At 43.0% G+C, this 22,192-nt stretch overlaps 1 protein-coding gene across 2 annotated transcripts in view; it reads right to left on the reverse strand.

Moving 5' to 3' along the window:
- The window catches only part of PIG-T (phosphatidylinositol glycan anchor biosynthesis class T), a 52,272-nt gene that overhangs the window by 12,697 nt on the left and 17,383 nt on the right, over positions 1-22,192 (reverse strand). For both annotated transcript variants that reach the window (XR_012887026.1, XM_037427897.2), the window contains exons 4-9: positions 21,775-21,861; positions 18,751-18,838; positions 15,174-15,268; positions 13,665-13,866; positions 11,171-11,326; positions 6,778-7,027 (exon numbers count right to left, since the gene is read on the reverse strand). Coding sequence is in view for 1 of the 2 variants with exons in the window: in XM_037427897.2 (XP_037283794.2) it covers positions 6,778-7,027; positions 11,171-11,326; positions 13,665-13,866; positions 15,174-15,268; positions 18,751-18,838; positions 21,775-21,861 (878 nt within the window). In the remaining variant the exon portion in view is untranslated. The remainder of the gene's footprint in view (positions 1-6,777; positions 7,028-11,170; positions 11,327-13,664; positions 13,867-15,173; positions 15,269-18,750; positions 18,839-21,774; positions 21,862-22,192) is intronic.

Genomic DNA, 22,192 nt, shown 5'->3' on the forward strand with positions numbered 1-22,192 from the left:
GGGCAAAATTTTATCCCGATCAGGCCATCAGAAAGGCCAAAGACAAGGAGCCCACACTCAAGAAGTTGCCCAAAAATGCATTTTAAAGGTAGTACTAGTACTGACCATAGAATGGTACGGTCTCGAATTCGCTTAGACTTGAAGAAGGAACGACAGAAACTGATACGCAAGAAGCCAATCAATGAGCTAGCACTGAGAGGGAAAGTACAGGAATTCAGAGTGTCGCTGCAGAACAGGTACTCGGCTCTTAGTGAGGAAACCAACCTTAGCGTAGATACAATGAATGATAATCTGACGAGTATCATTACGGAGTATGCAGTGGAAGTTGGAGGCAGGGTAGTTAGACAGGACACTGGCAAGCTTTCCCAGGAAATGAAGAACCTAATTAAGAAGCGTCAAGTCATGAAAGTGTCAAGTACAACAGACGAAATAGAACTGGCAGAGCTTTCGAAGTTGATTAATAGACGTAAAGTATGCGATGTAAGAAGGTATAATATGGAGAGGATTGAACACGCTCTGAAAAACGGAGGAAGCGTCAAAGCAGTGAAGAGGAAACTTGGAACAGGCAAAAGTCGGATGTATGCACTAAGGGACAAAGAAGGCGAAATAACTACCAATATGGATAGGATAGTTAAAATAGCGGAGGAGTTTTACATAGATCTGTACAGTAGCCGAGACAACCACGACCTTAATACTATAAGAACTAGCAGTAACACAGATGACACCCCACCAGTAATGATAGAAGAAGTCAGAAAAGCTTTGGAGAGCATGCAAAGAGGCAAAGCTGCTGGTGAGGATCAGGTAACATCAGATCTGCTGAAAGATGGAGGACAGATTGTGTTAGAAAAACTAGCCACCCTGTTTACGAGGTGTCTCCTGACAGGAAGGGTACCAGAGTCTTGGAAGAACACTAACATCATCTTAATACATAAGAAAGGAGATGACAAGGACTTGAAGAATTACAGGCCGATCAGCTTGCTCTCTGTAGTATACAAGCTATTTACAAAGGTAATTGCTAACAGAGTAAAGAAAACATTAGAATTCAATCAACCAAAAGAACAAGCAGGATTTCGAACAGGCTACTCAACAATTGACCACATTCATACTATCAATCAGGTAATAGAGAAATGCTCAGAGTATAACCAACCACTATACATAGCCTTCATAGAATACGAGAAGGCGTTTGATTCAGTAGAAATATCAGCCGTCATGCAGACACTGCGGAATCAGGGCGTAGATGAAGTATATATAAACATTTTGGAAGAAATCTACAGGGGATCAACTGCTACCATAGTGCTTCATAAAGAAAACAACAGAATACCAGTCAAGAAGGGTGTAAGGCAGGGGGACACAATCTCCCCAATGCTATTTACCGCGTGCTTACAGGAGGTTTTCAGAAGCCTAGAATGGGAACAGTTAGGGATAAGAGCTAATGGAGAATACCTTAGTAACCTGCGCTTCGCCGATGACATTGCATTGCTGAGTAACTCAGGGGACGAATTGCAACTCATGATTACGGAGTTACACAAGGAGAGCAGAAAGGTGGGTCTTAAAATTAATCTGCAGGAAACGAAAGTAATGTACAACAACCTCGGAAAGGAGCAGCGCTTGGAGATAGGTAATAGTGCACTTGAAGTTGTAAAAGACTATGTCTACTTAGGGCAGGTAATAACCGCAGAGCCTAACCACGAGATTGAAGTAACTAGAAGAATAAGAATGGGGTGGAGCACATTTGGCAAGCACTCTCAAATTATGACAGGTAGATTGCCATTATCCCTTAAGAGGAAGGTATATAACAACTGTATCTTGCCGGTACTTAGCTACGGAGCAGAAACCTGGGAACTCACAAAGAGGGTTCAGCTTAAATTGAGGACGACGCAGCGAGCAATGGAAAGAAAAATGGTAGGTGTAACCTTAAGAGACAAGAAGAGAGCAGAGTGGATTAGGGGACAAACGGGGGTTAAGGATATCATAGTTGAAATAAAGAAGAAGAAATGGACATGGGCCGGGCACGTAGCGCATAGACAGGATAACCGCTGGTCATTAAGAGTAACTAACTGGATTCCCGGAGAAGGAAAGCGGGTTAGGGAGAGACAGAAGGTTAGGTGGGCAGATGAGATTAAGAAGTTTGGGGGTATAAATTGGCAGCAGCAAGCACAGGACCGGGTTAACTGGCGGAACATGGGAGAGGCCTTTGTCCTGCAGTGGATGTAGTCAGGCTGATGATGATGATGATGACTAGTGAAAGCTCATCCATGCGGAAAAGATATGATTTTTAAGATGATTTATGCCATCATGGTTATTTTGAGAATGTGACTACAGCGAACTCCTTATGCGAAATGCAATGGCAAGCAGCCAGGTGACAATTTTTAGGGCTCTAGAGAATGAGCTCTTTTTAGTTTTTACGAGTCACCTTGCGCTCTTTAAAAGTGATTTTAACCTACTTCGTGTTTAATTACAATCTTGAGTGTTTCTTGTCGTGAAAGTACAGAAACTAAACTTGTGAAAGCAAAAAAAAAAAAAGTAATTTTTGAAAAAATACGTTTTTTGACTCTCATCTCCCCTTAAAGGGCCACTCACCAGGTTTGACAATTTTGAGCTGACAAGCGCAATGCGTAGATGAGGCGTTCACGATCACGTCTGCCAAAATTTGCAACGCTACGCGCTACAGAAATGGGTCAAATTTCAAGATGAACGCTGCTCCCCCTCCCTTTGCAGGCGTGCGCCCAGAGAATGAGGGCATGACGTGCGCGTATGAATGGCCCTACGTACATGGCAATGCAGTGATGTTGGTCCTCTATGTAGACGACTGTGCCCCGACGTTGCCAACAGTGGTACGTGACATGGCAAAAATTATTTAACATGACATGCGTAGTTTATGTATTTGTTGCTTGAAGAGAATAATAGATCCCTAAATCAATAATGAGACGCAATAAAGGAAAGTGAGCATTCTTTTTATAATTTTTCTCCCCATGAATTGCAACGAGATGCGGGGCTAATGTGCCGGCGTTTCGCATGCGTTCATGTCCCCGCGATCAGCGCATCGAGCAGATGGCTCTTACGTGTGGAACGCTCCTACATGTTTGCGCACTCATTGTGCTCATCTATGCTACCGTGCCTAAGCCAGCTTTTCCAATCCATTCCGCAGAAACAGGCTGTAGACCTCGAAACAACACTGGTGAAAAAACAAAACAAAAATAAAATAACGCTGCTCGCGGACTCGGGTGTTGGGCTTGTTCAGGCATGTCATGCGCACGTGAACTTTAGGTCGGATGCCCGAGAGGTTAGGGAAGAGATTCGGCTTGCGAAGACTACGCGGAGGAGAGGCAAGGGTTTTGAGCTTGCCTCCTCTCATCCTCAATTCGCGCCGCTTAAAAAAAAAAAAAAACTGTTTTCTCAGCTCGTAATGAACCGATTCAAAAATTTTTTTTGGCAAAATGTTCCTCATCGGACCCCCAACAACTTCCATGGTCTCACTAAAATTTGGTATGGGGCCTGGTGAGTGGCCCCCTTCAATTGTACTATTTTAACTGCATTGTAGTAATCACAATAAAAATCTGAAAGTGGTAAAAAAAAACAACCCGCCGCTAGCAGGGAGCAAACCAGCAACCTTGGGATAATGCACTGGATACTCTACCGATTGAGCTATGACAGCAGCCATCTTCTTGTCTCTTTTGTTGAGTATTTATGAGAATGCACATCTGAAAGTGTTAGTGGCCCTCGATGACAGCGAGTGTGAAACATTACTTAAAGGGATGCTGAACAAAAATGAGAAAAACTGACGAAACTTCGAAATTCGACTCGAAAGATGCCACTGTTCCTCTAAACGGAGTTAATTTCCCCATTTTTGAACAGTTCGTTGTATGTTTGATGAATTGTCAGCGCACGGCGGCTGCTCACTAGCTCGAGCCGTGACGTCACACTCACTATGGAGCATGCAGGATGCACGTGTTCCTGTCCTCCTCTTCCTTTTCTCCATCTCCTCTCATCCCACTCTTTCCCTTCCACAATTGCGCCAGTGCTTTGCCCCAGCCAGAAGCACTGTTCGCTGCTGTAGCTGTTCATACCAGTTTAGGAAATCGAAATGGCAGCTGAGCGACTTGAGAGACGCAGTCGACGGCTGACATTCTCGACTTGCCCGTTTCAATGCGTATATCGTCACAAAACATCACCTTCACTAGTGAACGGCACGGCCGCTAGACGCAGCAAATTTTTGGAAAACGCATTAGTATCATTATTGTCCCATAGTTTCTGCCTGGAATAAAGGTTATCTCTATCGATTTCAAGGCCCAATCTTTCAATTTGGCTGAAAATCAACCTTTAGTGGTCATATTTCCAGTAACCTAACGCAGTCATCACAAACAACTGTGTATACCAGTTGCATGGCTATTGGTAGGATTTTGACTGGGGCAGTGCAAACCCATGTTGCATCACAATGGGGGAGGGCAAATGCCCTTTCGCACCCCTGCTGATGCCCATGACCAGTTCTTATACCGTTAGCTGTGATTTCAAGCTTCCTTCTCTGAGCATTGTGCTACACAGTGAAATTCTTTTGTCTGCTGTACTATGTTCAGGCAGCTCAATAATGCCACTATAAAGCATACAGTAAACAGTAAACAAACGTTTTCAGCTGCGTGGTGACACATGTTGCTTCAAGCATGTTCAGATTGTTTACATGCTCTTTTATAAAACAGCACACAAAGACTATGACCAGTGTGCACTTCCCAAACTTGCTAAAATTTTATGTACATATGTCAAGAAGCATAAAAAAACACATGGCTGAGCAAAATATGGCTGAGCAATAGTTATTAACAGACACAGATAATAACTTCTAGTTATAGTTGGTGGCTTCATGCACATCATTTTTTGCTGGAATATAGCTTTATGTAAAAAGAGGTGCCTCAAGTAGAACATTTTGTTCGGCCAGTTGGTGCATGTTTTACGGAAGAAATAAGGTACCAGCGAGACTAACACAAATGTGACATGGACATATTTTGAACGCCCCAAAATGACATGGACACATGTTGGACACATGGACACATGGATGAACGCCCTAAAATGGACCCAGGTCCATTTTAGGGCGTTCATCCATGTCACTTCTTGTGTTCATCTCACTACAGCCTTAGTCCTTTTGTTCAAAGGTGCCCCAGATCATGCTTTATGTTGTCCTCGACTATATTGGGATGTAAAATGGAGCACTGCTGTTATGCGCCTGAAAGCACTACGCAACACACCACTGAAAATGGAAGACTAGAAGTGACTAGACAAAAAATAATAGGAATAATAACAAGCCTATGAGCATACTTGCAACAACTTTTCGAAAAAAAACAAACAGGAATGAGCAACAGAAATATTAGATTACAGGAGCACTGACATCAAATTAACTCATGCCAAGATTTTTGCGTCAGCGAGTAGCTATAGACCCCGTAGCAGCGCTTTGCGACCTAAAGCGCAAGTGAGGGATGAATAACTATCCCTTTTATTGATTTATATCACTGGTATCTAGCACTGTTCAAAACTGCCGGCGATCCCGCCATTTTTAGCACTCGGAGCACCAGCAATGGCGCTACTTCGCGGTCACCTCCAGATCACGCCACAGCTGACTAGTTCTCCACAGAAAAGAGTGACATCAGGCTCAGCTGCTCTGCAAACATTTCGTCTGTTAGGCGGACACATTCAGTCATGCCTTGTCACCTGCTTTGCTGCCGTTGCCGTACAAGGTGTCTACTCAGGTTCAATACCATAGCCTGGAGCTTGGAATCCATGAGATTGCGACGTCGCAAATTATTTTTGCTTCGACCGACCTTTTGCAGAAGAGTGATTCCGAAATGGACGCTGTTCCAAGCAGCACTGCAGAGGTGCCCGAGGATGCACGCTTCAGCCATGTTCGCTCGTGTGTCTCGGCTATATAGGTGTGTTTTCGCGTGCAAAGCATTCAGGTATACGCAGAGGGGTCAATGCAGTATAGCTATCACGAATGAGCCTCAGCGGAGAAATAGAATACGTTTCCTGCTTGCCAGGTTCTATTTTGCACACCGAGATGCCCCCACCTATCCAGCCTCTCGCGGTTAACACCGTATTACCACTTTTACGCGGACACAAAGTCTACAGATGAACTAAAATTCAACGATACCTGCGATGACATATGACTACACGCTGTTCCACTTTTGATAGCTTGTGATCGTATTGATGTGTAACACATACGTGATATTAAAAGACACCCTCATTGCGCTTTTTCTGTGCTTTGAACTAGATGACTGCAACTCACAACGATTCCCCAACATGCCGACCAACAAGCACACGTTTAATCATGCTCTTTTCTTTCGCCGTTCTTCTAAAGGTGGTTTTTATCTTGATAATTTCACCAAACCATTCAAATTGGTGCAACAAAGATCAGACGCGACGAGCGAGTGTGTTTCTGCACTTCGGCGCCACGATAAGAACACTTGGATCGTACACGTCATCGCTACTAGAGCATCGTCACTCAGGATGGTATTTGTGGGAGGTATCACACCGAACACGTAGCACTAGTGTCAATGAAGCAGGGCAGCCTATTTTCTGTTTTTTCTCCTTAACTTTTCTATGCTGTTTGACATCGAATTAAATTAACTTCCACGCAACGGATGCCGTTCAAATTTGGCCAAGAAGACCTATGCATACCAAGAGATCGAATGACGGACACATCTCGATCTTGAAATTTGATGTCAATGCTCCTTTAAGAAGCGTCAAAGCAGAGATGCTGTGCACTACAAATACTGTGAAAATGCCACTACTGACCAGTGCCTCAGACTAGGGCAAAGTGAGATGTCACCACTGTAGTTGGCCACAGGTTCATGCAGAAGGGCACTAAGTACAGCTGCCCCAACATAAAAGCCATGGTTGGCATCCGGCGGGTACTCGGTCCATTTGAGGAAGGCTCGCTCAAATTCATATGCCACGATTGTCTCTGCTGCTGGAGGGAGCATGAGGGTAATTTCCAGATGATGTGGCCTCTTGCGATCCTGACCTGGTTGGTAGTTCACATGCTCTGGAGATAGAAGAGTGCAAAGATTTTAGATGACTACTCAGACGGAAAGGACGCTCGATACTATTTTAAAGGGCCACATACGCAATGCACAGTTCGAACAACACAAACAATATTACACACAACTTAAACGTTTTAGTGATGCTGAAAAGGACACTCGAAGATGGTGAGGCAGGCTTAACTTGCACATTCGCAACATTTCTTAAAAATGGTAATCTATTGAATCAAGCTTCTCACTAAGCTTATGGTTATTAGTATGGATTTATACAAGACTTTTGCACACAATTCATGATAAATGCAGAGGAAATTTATATTTGCTCTTTAAGAAATAAGACTGACTGAAGAGTGTAATGCTGAACTTGGAAAATTGCGAGAAATGCCAACTGATTGGTTGGCTGACTGATTGTGACATAAGGGCCAAGAGGTGTACCATAGTGAAGAATCCAGACTACCTGAAGATAAGCATGCAAAAGCATCTTTGCATTCTATTTTATCGGAATGGAACAAGCAACATTTGAAACCAAACTTGTGACCTAGTGCTTAGATGCCGAATGACAGTAGGCCACAAAGGCAGGGCCATTGAGATGAGGGTGGGGGGGTAGAAATGGGAGAAGCATGACAATGTGTGGGGCAAAAAATACTATGAAACACAAAAACAACCTATATAGAACTGACACACATATTGCAATTCTTGTAAATATGGGTTGCTGTACAGTGTACTATTCTTATAAACAAAGCTTTTTGACTGCATGAACACATAAACCACCTTCACATGTACACAAATAATATAAAGCTACATTGACCATCCAGTGCACAGGTTCTGCATTGTACAAGTGCACTGGATTTCGTGATTTGAACTGGTGCACACTTGTAAGGAAATTGAGAGTACACCTATAACCGGATGACTTTATTTATTTTTTACTTTAGTTGATTTAAATTTCACCTAATTAGGTCCTAACCTAAGGTCGCAGCCTCTGATTAAGTTTCTTCCAGCCAGAGCTCAAAAATATTCTGAGTCACTGTTGCTCAGGGCTCTCAATTTTCTATTATTCCTCAACTCACTTGCCGTACCATACCATCCTCGCCGAGTTTCCCGGCTTGACGCACCCCAGCGGACCGCCACAAAAAGTGCAGCACACCACCGTGCACTACATCTGGACCTCTCCAGGCCCCCCGGTTTTCTGCTGCGCCCGTCACCTTGCCCCAGACCACATGCACATAGCCAAGGCAGAGTTTGAAGTGTGGCAGCTTGGGCTAGTTGGTATGGCATGACGATAGTTATAGCGCGAGAAGAAAACGACGACACAGAGACAAGAAAGACACTCTTTCATGTCCTTCTTGTCTCTGTGTGGTCGTTTTGTTCTCGCGCTGTAACTATCGTCAGGCAGAGTTTGAAGCCATGCTCCGAGAAGGCAACGCCCGTCACTCCGACGGCCCATGGGCCTCGTTACTTCACCTTGTCCTGAAGAAGACCCCTGGCTGGCGATGATGTGGGGACTACACCGCCCTCAACGCATGCACCATCCCAAACGACGTCCCGAAAACTGCAATAATTACCCCATTTGGCTTGTTCGAGTTTCCCTTCATGAGTTTTGGCCTAAGAAATGCAAGGCAAACCTTTCAGCACTTCATCGATGAAGTCGTTCGTGACCTCGACTTCTGCTTCGTCTATCTTGATGACATAATGGTCTTTTTACGTGACGCCGAAGAACACCACAGGCACCTTCGTCTGTTACTCCAACGCCTCGACAACAATGGCCTGTTCATCAACGTCCAAAAGAGCATGCTCAGTGCTTGCACCGTTCATTTTCTTGGCCACGAAGTTTCGTCGAAGGCAACTCGACCCCTGTCTGAACGCATTTCTGACTTGCAAAAGTACCCTCAACCCACCACCGCTAAAGGCCTTTGCAGTTTCCTTGGCATGCTGAACTTCTATAGACGTTTCTTACCGTACGACGCCGACTACCAGGTGCCCCTTCATGATATCTTGGCTGGCCTACAAGGAAACCAACCCGTCACGTGGACGCAGACTTTGGTGCAGGTTTTCGAGGAATGCAAGACTGCTCTCTGCACCGCCACGCTCCTCCCCATTCCGTCCCAGACGCTTCCTTGGGACTCTTCACGGACGCCTCTGGTTTCGTCGTCAGCGCTGCCCTGATGCAACGCGGGGACAACGCTTAACACCCCTTGGAATTCTTCTCTAGGAAACTCTCAGCTCAGAAGGTGAGCCCTTCAATGGCCGATGAAACCACGACTGCTGCCCCTACGAGTTCGACGGCTTACTACAGAGAACTTCTGGTGATATACAAAGCAGTGTAGCACTTTCACCACGTCCTCAAAGCGCAGCACTGCCCCATCTATACTGACCACAAACCTCTAACGTAGGCCTTCGCTGAACGTCGCCATAAACTCCCGCCTGTTCATTCATTGCACAGTTCAGCACCGACATCGAACATGTCAGCGGGAAAGACAATGTGGTCGCCGAAGCGCTTTAACGTGTGGCCACCATCAGCTCGGTGCAGATAACAGCGGACGTCCTTGCAGAGGCTCAGACCTCGGACGTCGAACTACAGGAACTTCTCAAGGGCACGTCCTCACTGCAGTTAAAAGAAGCCCCATTCCAGGGTCGGCAAAAACAATCTGCTGCGACATGTCGACAGGACAAAGCAGGCTCTATATGCCTCTGTGCTATCACTGTGGTTTTTTCAACCAACTCCACAACCTCAGCCATCCCGGCATACGTGCCTCTACACGCCTCATGGCTGATCGCTATGTCTGGCCCTACATACAGCGGGATTGTCGCATGTGGGCATGCTCCTGCATTCACTGCCAATGTGCAAAAATCACCAGGCTTGTCACGTCACCACTCGGGACATTTCCTCAGCCTTCAGGTCGGTTTGAGCATGTCCACTTCAACATCGTAGGACCATCTCGCCCGGCAGTAGTCAGGCTCCTGGGATTGGCCATCAGGCTTGAACGCTTGAGGACCGTCAGCTACGATCCCTGCGCCAATGAAATGATCGAGCGTTTCCACCAACAGTTCAAAGCCGCCATTATCCAGCACTACGACATCACACCCCACCGACTTCGTCACCCAGCTCCGATGCACCATCGCTGCCTTACGCCCTTCCCCTGCAGGCCACCACAGCAAGCCTACACCTTTTGTGTTCAAAAAGCTAGTATCGTGCACGCATGCTTTTCTCCACGACGACACCGTTCGCCGGCCTTTCCAGCCACCCTACAGCGAGCCCTATCCAGTTGGCCATCATGACAACAAGAACTTCATCTTGCACCGGTGGTGAAGTGGGAACCACTGCACACAGGCCTGCGCAGCTTTTGTCTCATCATTGATTAGCCCGGTCTGACATGGCCACTTGCTGCAACACGCTCCTGATAAAAGACAGAGCCACACAGCTTCATCAGAGGCTTACATCACCACTGCTGGCTATATAACCCAAGCTATCAAGCTTAGTTTTATGATTATTTCTCTAACCTTTTGAACACAGCGGCGGCATGCTTGCCCCGCAGCTGCTACCATATTAATAAACGACCGTTACGTTTTATGTCGGGATCCGTCCTTCATGGTCTCCGCATCCCACAAGCTGAACAAGAGGTGCATGTAATTTGCGGAAGTGTATCCTTGGCTTCTGCCACCATTTCATGAGTTGCCCTCTTTGTTACGCTTGCTCTGAGCTTTTTGGGACACTAGTCTGGGTTATCATGCCTCCTTCTGAGCCACTTCTAGTTTCAGCCATGTGCGCCTATCCATCCAAATTTCAGCTGCTACAGCACCGCTGCAGTCTCACAGATAACATACGGAATGTTGTCTGCTTGATGAATCTTCCCTGTGTTGCACGCATCTCTGAATGATGCACTCAGTATGCAGTTGGGTAGCAGGTCATGTTTGTAACGCTTTGGCCTATAAATTGTCTGCATGCAATTTGCATGTATGTTTACGAGAGAGGGAGATCAGAAAAAGGAAAAGCAGAATGGTAAATCAAGTCTCTGTCAGGTCTGTTGGCCAACACAAAAGAAAAAAAAAGGATAAGAAATAAAAAGGAGAGGAGGACAAGGAAGAAAACAAGAAGCCTTGCTTGAATTAGTGGATAAAGAGTTAACTGAAAAACTACAGAATGGTTGACATACCTGCTTTCAGCTGCCTTGAACCTGAGGAAATTTTCAATGTGTGCAAGTATACGGGAAGAAACCAGGGAATGACATCGAACAGCACAACTTGGACAGCTTTTTTAGGGTGATTATTCTTGATACGATTGACTATTCCACCTCGCTCAAGACCATAACCTGAAATGTAATACATACAACTTCTCGTAGCGCTTCGTGCACCGAACTGCTACCCTATGCATGATATCTTCAAAAAATAGTACATGAGCTTATTGATAACCACAGAAGGTTAGTAAAAGCACAATCCATTAGGAAGCAATGTTCTTTTGGACAACATGGGCATAAAAGAAGTGAGAAGCATAGAATTTTCATGAGTAACCAGAGCCGTGCACATCTAAGTTTTATGGTGTTTGCTTAGGCAATAAAAAAAGTATAGACCTTTCATTGGTACTCTGTTATGCAGAAGTGCTGTGGCTGAATAACTGTAGTGAAGAAGAATGTCCCTCAGCCTTTAGCAGTGTGCTGCAGATTCACAGAAGGAGTAACAAAACAAAATTATACAGCAGCGATTTTCAATGAAGGAAAAAGTACTAAATATAAAGTAACTATGTGTTGGGTGGTACTTCAGTCTTCATTTGAAGTGTCACAGTAGTATGCCTGCATAACTATTATGCAAGAATATGTAAATGCATTGCAAATTTTTGTACTGGCACTTAAAGCACACCCAGCTACTGACAAAAGTTACAAACAAAATGCACAGCCAGAAAGAAATGCTGATGAGACATTGGATCAAAGACAAATATCAGTTTTTTCTCTACTAACATGTGTTTTTTTCGATTTGATTAATGATTGTGTGGTTGCAGAAGCTACTACAGATCAAAACATTGGATTTAAAGCTACATGCACAGGTTTTTCCCATAATCAGCTTTTTCATAAATCCCACATGCTCCAAACTTTCATAGCTGACTAACAATTGGCAACTGCTGGGGTGCCATACAAGAGATTATGTTAACATAGTGATGCAAAATTTAGTAAATAAAGATAACTTTACTATATCATGACTACTCTGATTGCTAAGCATCGCTTCACTTTTGTAATTTCTAGCTGTAACAGAAGTAGTTTAATTACTATCCCTCATGAATAGAGAGACGGCTTAGGTTTGAGCAAGTAATTTATACACCATTCTTATATATTTGCAATAAGTTAGATGACAATAAGAAAATTTGGAGGCCGCTTACAACAAAAACAAGGCCACAAAAAGCATTAAGAACTTGTTAAATTGCCAGACACAAATGGACAGCAGTTTTGTGATTTTTCATCATCACTCTTACTGTCTTTGCCCACATGAATTTGTGCAGGCATTTCACTCATAGTTAAAATGAGCAATATGGCTTAGTTACATGAACAGTAGTCTGCAGCTATCACAAACAAAAGAAACAAAAAAACGAGCATGCTATTAAGTGTTTCAGGAAGGTGCTACCAGCAGTAACTTCCCCTCACTGCATTCACCAAAGCTATAAGGCATGCAAAACCACGGTCGGGCTAGAGGAGCGGCAAGCATGCACACTCTTACGGCCTGTGCATACAAGGAGGGAACAATAGGGCAGATTCTTCACAGCCTGTTGCAATGTGGGGCGCTTCGAGCCAACCCACTACCCTCTTCCTTCTCCTTTTTTTTCAGTCGGCGCCTCACTTCTCACCAGCCGCACGGGTTTGGATTAGAATCGATGAGGAAAACCCGCGCACGTTATACATAAATCAAGAGATAGTTGTTTCTGATGAAATAACCTACAGAGATGAGTATCAATGACTTAATCTCCAATAAAATTTGCCTTGAATTTGAGGCTTACTAAACAAAACTAGTAACAGAAGAACGCACTTTGAGCACAGATAATGCTGCCACGTTAAACTTGCTGGGCGTGCGAGGAAAATGCTCCTCAATTGCCAAACGCCAACAGCTCATCATGCCACTAGTAAGATGGCTGCAGCAGCCATCATCATACGACGGGTACGGCACCACTCATGGGCGATAATTTCCACTCCAGCAATTTTTTTTAAACCTCCTTGGTTTTAGCAAAGTTCAGCGAGGGCTCGGCCACAGTGCCACGAACTAGCGGCGGTAAAAGGTGGGAACTAGACAAGAAGCGCAGGCCCTAAGAGCGTGCGTGCCGCTTCTCTAGCCCGGCCGTGGCAAAACAAAACATTATGACATCTTCATGCACTTTCCTAGAATTATGCCCAGTCAGGCACCAAGTGCTATTTATTGGGTGATGACATGACTGTGCAGCACCTTTCCAACTTAAGTAGAGTGATATCAAATCAGCGTAAAAAAAAATGACCACCATCAAACAGCATATTCAAGTAGAGTGATATCAAATCAGCGTAAAAAAATGGCCACCATCAAACAGCATATTATAACAGGAGACCATAGTCAATGGTGCAGACCAGAAATTTTCTGCAGGGATGAAATAACTTAACTTGCCCAATTCAACAAGGCCTACAATGCCGCTCAGCATACCTTGAATATAGCGGGTGATGTGAAGGGGCGGCTCTGGGATAATCCAGTATATGTGAGGCTTTTCATACTGGGCTGCTAGGTTGAACCGTCCCTCGGCCACATGGCGTTTGAGGTCATAAATGGCCAACGTACGCTGGTAAGCACCTTCTCCTGAGACAACCAGCTGTGTGGGCTCAGGGCTAAGCCGGTACGTTCCTACACTCTGTTCCCCCCCCCCCCAAGACCAAGTACAGCCATTATTTTCACAACAATACCATAGGTTTAGAAAGTGCTCTTTGAAAGCTGAGATCAGACAGACATACATACTAATTTTTACAATTTATGGATATGAAGCCATACGCCAGTGGGACTGTGTGCCTAGAAGAAAATGGTGCTAATTTGACATAGGCCATTGTGTCATCACAGACAACCAAAAGTGACTATCAAATGTTGTTTTAATTATTAAAAAAGGACATGAACAGCCAAGATGCACCAGTAGCCCGGTAACAAAACACATAATATTGCACTCTTTAACTCTTTATATAAACAACAGCAGCTTTTTTCCATAAAAACTTCAGAGGGTCACTTTTTTTATGCTTACAGTGGACCTACCTCAAAAATCTAAAATATCTAATCAAAACATGTTTTCCCCGTGCGTTAAAACATCAATGAATGATAAGAATAGACTTGAAAAACATTCACAACTTCATGATACCCTTATGTCTCGGGAAAACGTGGTAGGTGCATAGTGGCAGTATTACAACTCTTATTTACAGTGTCTCTGCAGCGCACAGTAATTTTCTGTCCCCAGTATGACAGAGTGTGACATTTTGACCAGTACTTGTGCCACCTACTGAAAGTAGGTGATTGCCACTAGCAGAGAACATTGTTTTGCAGGTTTTTTTCGCAGCTCTAGTTTCTTGCAGCGTAAAAAGATTAAATCTTTCATGTGCTGCACAAATTTGAAGTGAAATCTGTTGGCTGACGCATGAAAACACACCTGACAACTGTAGTGGCACAGCAGGACAAGAAGATGGTGTTACAATAAATGCATTGATATTGTAACATTGTAGTTGAGTAGTGGGACTCATTACTGCTGAATGGTAAGTCTGTGTACACAATCAGTGGTCACCAAACTCAACAAGAACATATGTATACAGTCAAGGCTCGATATGAAGCCAGAAAAACTTCATCATAATATTATGAACATCATTGCATAGTTGTTTTGGCATTTCGAGCGTGCTAAAGATGCTAAACATCTCTGATGCTTTACCATTATGCTACAATTTGCTTTGTGCATTTAGAATATTACCATTTATTTTAAAGGACTTTTTGACCCGATTGCAAATAAAACCTCAGAATGTTTCCAGCATTAAACAACCCATTACTGAGGTATTAATTTAAAAAAAAAAGCCACTTCTTAATGGAAAAATATTATCACACTGTTATTATATAGATGAATTAAAACACTGTAAAATCACACAATGCTAAGAACCACAACAAAATAAATGTAGTCTACCAGCTACTTACACCATTATTAGATACATCAACATAAATGGTGCTCATGGAAGCTAAAGGGCATGAAGTCTTGAGGCCAGCTCCAAATAACTTGCTAAGAGACCATGCTGAAACAGTATAAAATATGTACAGTAAATGTCATATAGTACTTCTAGAGTTGTTGCTAAATTGTGAAAATTACTGTAGTGATGGAAAACATTTCAAATAAAGTACGAAAGTTTCTGTTCAAAATTCTTGAACATTTTTTGAGCAAGAAGACTTATGAAAGAGGCCTTCACCCGCAGACACACAACAGGAAGCAAGCTTTTTTTCAAAAGTGCTCTTTCCTGGAAATGGAGTTTGTCGATCTTGTTTACGGCCAATAATGAGTAGCCTCCAAACCAGTGAGCACTAGCAGTTATGAATTGATGAAAAAAATATAGGTAAATGCATACTTTTCTGTTACCTAGGCTCATAATAAAAATGAATTTCATGTCTAATAGGAGGTGTAGTAAACCCAGCAATGCCTGTTTGCTTATGTATTACCGTGAACAATTTGAATGGGTCGGGCATGTCATGTGATGACGCCTAGCAATGTACGCAGAAGGAAGGAACGTAACAACATGCACAGTGTAGCAAACTTTATTTGAAAAACACGCAATACAACCAGGTCTTACTATGAATTTTGAGAATCATCAGTTTATGCAGGCAAATTTCGCTTTGAACACTGGTGCCACACTTTTAGTAGAAAGAAGCACTAAAGAGAAATTATTAATAAATATCAATGTTGAGTGCCTCCTGAGTAATGCCTCTTCATTAAGAAGTATTTTACCTTGGTGAAAGACTGCTTATGTAAAAGAGTTTTGCCTACGCATGTGACAGGTCTATAAGGATTGTTCAAGAAAATGAGAGTAGATAGCAAAGGCATGCTACAAATCTTGACATAATCCCTAAATAAACAAGAGCTACTATTATGCATGCACATATATTTTGCTAATTACTACTCGCTTGAAGCTCAAACAGTGACTCCTTATTAACGGTGTTCTTGTTGTGAGGAGAAAAGAAACAGAAAAATCAAGCGTCAAAAACTCTAATCTAGTTATGAAGCATGCCATGATCAGCAACTGCTAATTAATTTTAAGCACCTAGAACTGTTTTAACAATTTCATATTAAAATACAGTCACTGTGATTAAGATTGTACGAGACTTAGACTGCAGTAGTTCAAGGTCACAGTGATTGAGAGAGTGTGGCTGATGCATAGAGAAGGTAAGCGGCATAATTTTTTTTTTTTTTTACTGTATGTTGGTGCAAGCTGAAAAAGGTTAGTGTCTCAAAACTGCTCAGTGGATTATAATGAATGCCGAACTGTAAGATGGTGGTTAATTTTTAACGGCCTGATTTTTTTTTTTGCACAAAGAAAGTGCAGAACAAACATTTTGGCATTATGCGCACATCAATGCTGCTGCTTACGTCAAGATTCAGCTGTGCAACAGCTACTTAACTACCATGGCTGGTTTACAGCTTACATGAGAAAATGGTACTTCTATTTGAAAGCATCCCAACCTTAAAGTAGTAATAATGAAGCATAATAGTATAGCATGTAAAATGGGAGCCACAAGACTTGTTAAAGAAAAAGAAAGAGAATATCAAAAGGAGGAGGTGCTTTACATTTGTTTTTATGAGCAGTACTAATAGTTATTCGATAGAGTTTCTCACAAAAATATCTAGGGGGAAATCTAGCGCCACCATCTATGCGAATTTCTTAAAGGGCCAGTCAACAGGCTCCAACTTTTTTTTTTACACCCCCCAAACAAGCTCGGAAATTCACAGAGTAGACCGCAGCGATCCCGTTTTCTGAATATTACAGAACTGCGCGCCACGCTGAGGCTCCATTTTAAAAAACAATTTCCGTGCTCCTTTTCTACCCCTGACCAATGCCCCTTCCACGCGCTGTGACGCCAACTCGGCGATCGACGATGTGACACAGCACGCCGCTCGTCGATTGGTCTAAACCAGGTATCAATAAACAATAGTGAAGTCAACAACAGATCTTGTTCCCACCCACAGCTACGACAAGGCTATTCAATCATACGAGTTGCAAAATTTCCCATAGGCTCCATGTATTGAAATCCGGACACATCACTGGCCCAATTTTCGGCAGTGAGCAGATTTTCGTGCCACCTGTTGATGAGCACACCCCCTATTAAACGCATTATTTGTTTTGTGTTGCTGCTCCCAGATGGCGCGACAGTCTTTTCCCCGAAAAAATCGAACTCCCGAAAATTCGGGCCAACTTCATGTCCGGGTTTCGGAATGCAGCTCTGCTGCAAATTGTTGTCGGCTGCAAATCGAGCGACTGGGCTGCGGAGAAGCTTCAGCACCGGGTAAACAGTAAACAACCAGGCATCACAGCAAGCGGAAGTGCGTTGCGACTGATCGAGTTCGCCGATGACGTCAATCACTGACGTCTGTTGTTACATTGCCGAAGTGGGTGGAGTCACGACAATGGGCTTCGCTTTTCCCTCCCTCTGGAGGAGAAGAGTGGTGAAGCTGAGTGAAAATTTGAAGCCAGCTGAAAGCGATGTTCTAGCCCCTGTAACTTCCTTATTATAGCACGTATTTGCAAAATTCTTGCGGCAGCATGTTAACGAAGTAAAACTGCACACATTTTTCTTTACAACAATTTTCGGACCTTAGTACTATTTACTGACCCTTTAAGGGGACCCGTTGGAGTGCTAGGAATGACGATACATGTGTCTGTGAGGCTTGTGCTGGCTGGTGTTGAGCGAGACTTTGGCTCAAAAGCAGATACGACTGCACAAATAAAGCTTCTCTAATACAAAGCTTTTATAAGCGGATCTCGTTCATGCATATTATATTTTAAAATAGAAGCCCACTTACCTAGACCGCACAACCAAATGGGGAAAGAAAGAAACAGACGGCATAAATTAGCTGAGAGACGACAAAGCCAGCCCTCAGCATAAATTAGTTTTGATTGATATGTGGGGTTTAACGTCCGAAAACCACTATATGATTATGAGAGACGCCGTAGTGGAGGGCTCCGGAAATTTAGACCACCTGGGGTTCTTTAACGTGCACCCAAATCTGAGCACACGGGCCTACAACATTTCCGCCTCCATCGGAAATGCAGCCGCCGCAGCCGGGATTCGAACCCGCGCCCTGCGGGTCAGCAGCCGAGTACCTTAGCCACTAGACCACCGCGGCGGGGCGCATAAATTAGTTGAGGGCTGGCTTTGTCATCTGCCTGACAAATTTAGCGGCCATTCGTTACTTTTTATGCTTTGTAAAATTGTACATCGATGCAGAATTTTTGAGTGTTAAAGACGTTTCTGTGCAATGCAAAACATAAATACCTTAGTACGTGCCCTCTTAGTAAGAAATCAACCATTTTAGCGTAAAGCCAGACGCATCTTCAAGGTATACAAATTGAAGTCAAGTTTAAAGCTCACATATCCCGGCATTCCCTTGCATCAAGTAGCTCACTAGCGCCAGATTTCCCTCTCGGTAATTTTGCCAGAAACTCTGTGAGATATTCTGAGGAAGACATCAGAAGAAATTATTGCTGATACTACGATCTTGGCCACTTACTCTGGTGTCCATTTTGTGCAGCGACAGCATCAATCACCAATGACACTGACATTTGCAGCTCCAGGATGGTGTGGGCACAATTTTCATCCTGATGTGAAATAAAAAAAAGAGTATGGCAGTTACTTCTCCTTGCCCTATGCAAAAACTTCCTAGGATTACTAGAGCTTAAATACAGAAAAAAAAGCTAAAAAAAAAACAGGAAGATAAGACCTTTGGATGGAGCATGTGCAGAACTATGAGACTTACAGCTTAACACCTACAAATATAGCCACACATGTGTAAATGGTGCAATGTACAGTAAAACCTCGTTAACCCAAAATCATTGGGGTCATGAGAAATCTTCAAATTAAGCAGGTTTTCGAACTAACAGAACATACATATGAGTGGAATGCAAGGAATTCGGAAATATCTTAAGTAATCAGGGCTGGTTATTTGCTGTGCTGGCTAGTTTGCGGCTCCAAAGGTTACATTTTTTTAGCAATACCTCGTCTTTATTTTACCGCAAACACAGGAGAATGTTGGGCCTCGTGAATGCCACCGAAAAAAAAAAAAAAAAAAAGAGGACGCTGTCCTGATCAACTGAAATGCGCACTTGCGGAAAACAAGACATCTTCACTGCAACACAGTCGTGACACGCCAGCAGCATGTCGCCAGCACTTCGCTGCATCAGCACGTCATCATGCGACCACTCGGCCATTCTTTCTGATAAAATAAAGAATTCAATAATGGCCAGTGTGACAAAATTCGCAAAGTATATTGGCTGGAAAACATGATCATTGAAGCTTTCGAACTTGGCTTTCCAAGTAGGCATTGCAGGCAAGAACTCCGCAGCAGTGTAAATGCGCAAACTGCTAGAGCAACCGACAATTGGAGGTTTGCATACATTGCCAACTATGCCAAACTGTCTTTTATTATTTATTTACAATCCCAGAAAGAAGGGGTAAATCATGACGCACTGACGTTGCAAGAAACATGCAATGCGTTGCCCAAGCGTCACCACTGTGCTGCAGTGAAGCACATTGTGCTTTCCGCAGGCACACAATTTGGTTGACCACGAGACCGTTTTTTTTTTGTGTGTGTGTGTGTGCGTGCGCGCACGCACGCTAGACGTAGCGAGGCTTGGTTACTTCAGTTACCCCTTATTAATATCACTACATTGCATTGCCTTGTGGCTCTTAAGGGCCGTTGTTTCCGCGGATTTGCGGTGAAATCGAGATCAAGAACTGGCACATGGCACCTAAAGTTGTCGAAATAATCGGACTGGTTGGTGCTGACTGCCACTGCAGAAATATTTTGAATTAAGTGGTATATTGAAATAGCAGAGTTCGAATTAAAGAGGTTTTAGTGTACTGTATACAATTACGTAATCAGACATACACCAAGTATACACATAGCCTGTTTTTATAGTTGGGGTGGGCAAATAGTGAACTAAATATGAAGATACAGCAAAGAGTTATTCTGAATACAACTCAATTCTACTGTATTTCTATTTAGTAGACAAAGATAAAGATGACAAAGTAGACAAAGATAGAACGTAGACTTGAGTGGCAAAGCAAACTAATTCATGTAATTCAGCACACATAATGAAATTTACATTATGTGTGTACTGTTATGACTGGCAGTGCCAGGACCCGACGATCTCCAATGGATGCTCATCGGCGTACCTGCCAAATGTGGTACGCGTCCAGCAGAAACGCAAGAGGTGTCCGGTGCGCTGCAGGGAACATGCATCGGCGTTGTTGGGACAGACAGTTCGCGTTTGAAAAGAAACGAGTGCACGAACTGAGAATATAAGAAGCGCGTCGTGTGTTCGCTCGGTGCTCTCTCTCCGGCCTTCAATACGGCTGGTCGTGTCTTGTGTGGCCCGCCGATGTTGCCCCCTAAGGAGGAGTGAGCGTCGTCTCCGGATCAAATAAAGTTCTTTGCCTGCCTCCTTACCTCGTGTAAAGGTGCATCCCGACGCCTAATCTAGTGAACAGCTGTACATATGTAATTAAATTGTGTGTTTTTGTCGGCAAGAGTCTTCTTTCCCCGGCACCCGGGTGAAAGCCTGTGCCCCGCTCCTCGGTCACATCAGTACTATCAATGTACTATCAAGTGGATAGCTTGTAAGCTCGAAGCAAGTGAAATACAATGAGAACTTCCAGAATCATGACGAGGGCAATGATTAAAATAAAACGGTTAAAGGCCACAAGATGCACGCAGAGAAATTGACTCCTTATAAGCTAAAATAACACTGTAACTGTAAGCCAATACTATTATTGTGAGTTATTCTAGCTTTCAAGGTCACTTTTGGAGTATTAAAATAAGGGGGGGAGGGGACAATATTCAGAACCTTAGGAAAAACATGTAATACAATAGACCACAAAAACACAAAAAGAAGTGATATTGATAAATCTGACAGCAATCTAAGTATGAACCCCTCATCAGACTGTCCAATAAAACTATGTTACTGTCCAATATTGTCCACTCTGTCATTTAGCCTGTACACATATACCAGTGTTTTATGGCAAAATACAAATGATACACTCAGAGCTAGAAGGTGCGAAAAATATGCAAATAAGTATCAGTCAATGCACTTTTGTTTGAACATTTGGAAAAGCACAGCAACAAAGTTAAGAGGTAAACAGTGTCACAATATGCTATAAAGATACCCTGATACCATGCCAGCATGTCTGTCAAACTTATTTAATAAAATATCAAAAGATAGCACACAACATTCGTCAAATGCTCAGCTTGTGCTTATAAAAATTTACATCGACATTACATATGGAACCCAATGAGTTAGTATGCCAAACAAAAGTGAACACAAATTAAACAAAAAAATTTAAATACTACAAAAAATAGAAGTACTTGCAATAATTTTTAGGATAATCACTCACCACATTTATAAATTTAAATTAAAGTTATTAATTTAAGAACTTTGTATAACCCCTTCAAATTGTTAGTATTATTATCAATTCACAACCAAGTTTCTCTTCATGCAGTTATTCTTATGCATGATATTGCCTCACATCCACATACCTGGCAGACTGTCTTCAGGTCTAGGCCCAGGGACATGTAGTTTGCTGTGAACAGTTGTAGGGCATGTAGTAACGTTGCAAGTCCTGCCTGTTATAAATAAAAAAGTTTGTTGGAAAAAAATATATGTTGCAGTTCCACCCGATAGGTGAAGCTTTGAGAGTGATATGTAGCAATGTTTTAGACAACTAGACAAATTATGGTCAGTAGTGTTATTTATGTAAATATTTGCTTACTAAATTAAAAAAACAAGCCCAATGACTCACATGTACAAGCAACACCAACAAATCACACTTGATATTTGCAAACACTCACTGTCGCAAAGCTATGCTTAATAGTGAAGACGATGGTGAGTGAACTAATCATTTCAAGTGTGAGTGCCCAGTATGAAACACTATTAGTTGCTTATTTCAGTAATGTT

This window comes from Rhipicephalus microplus, chromosome X (genome assembly GCF_043290135.1).
Source record: "Rhipicephalus microplus isolate Deutch F79 chromosome X, USDA_Rmic, whole genome shotgun sequence".
Lineage (NCBI taxonomy): Eukaryota > Metazoa > Arthropoda > Arachnida > Ixodida > Ixodidae > Rhipicephalus > Rhipicephalus microplus.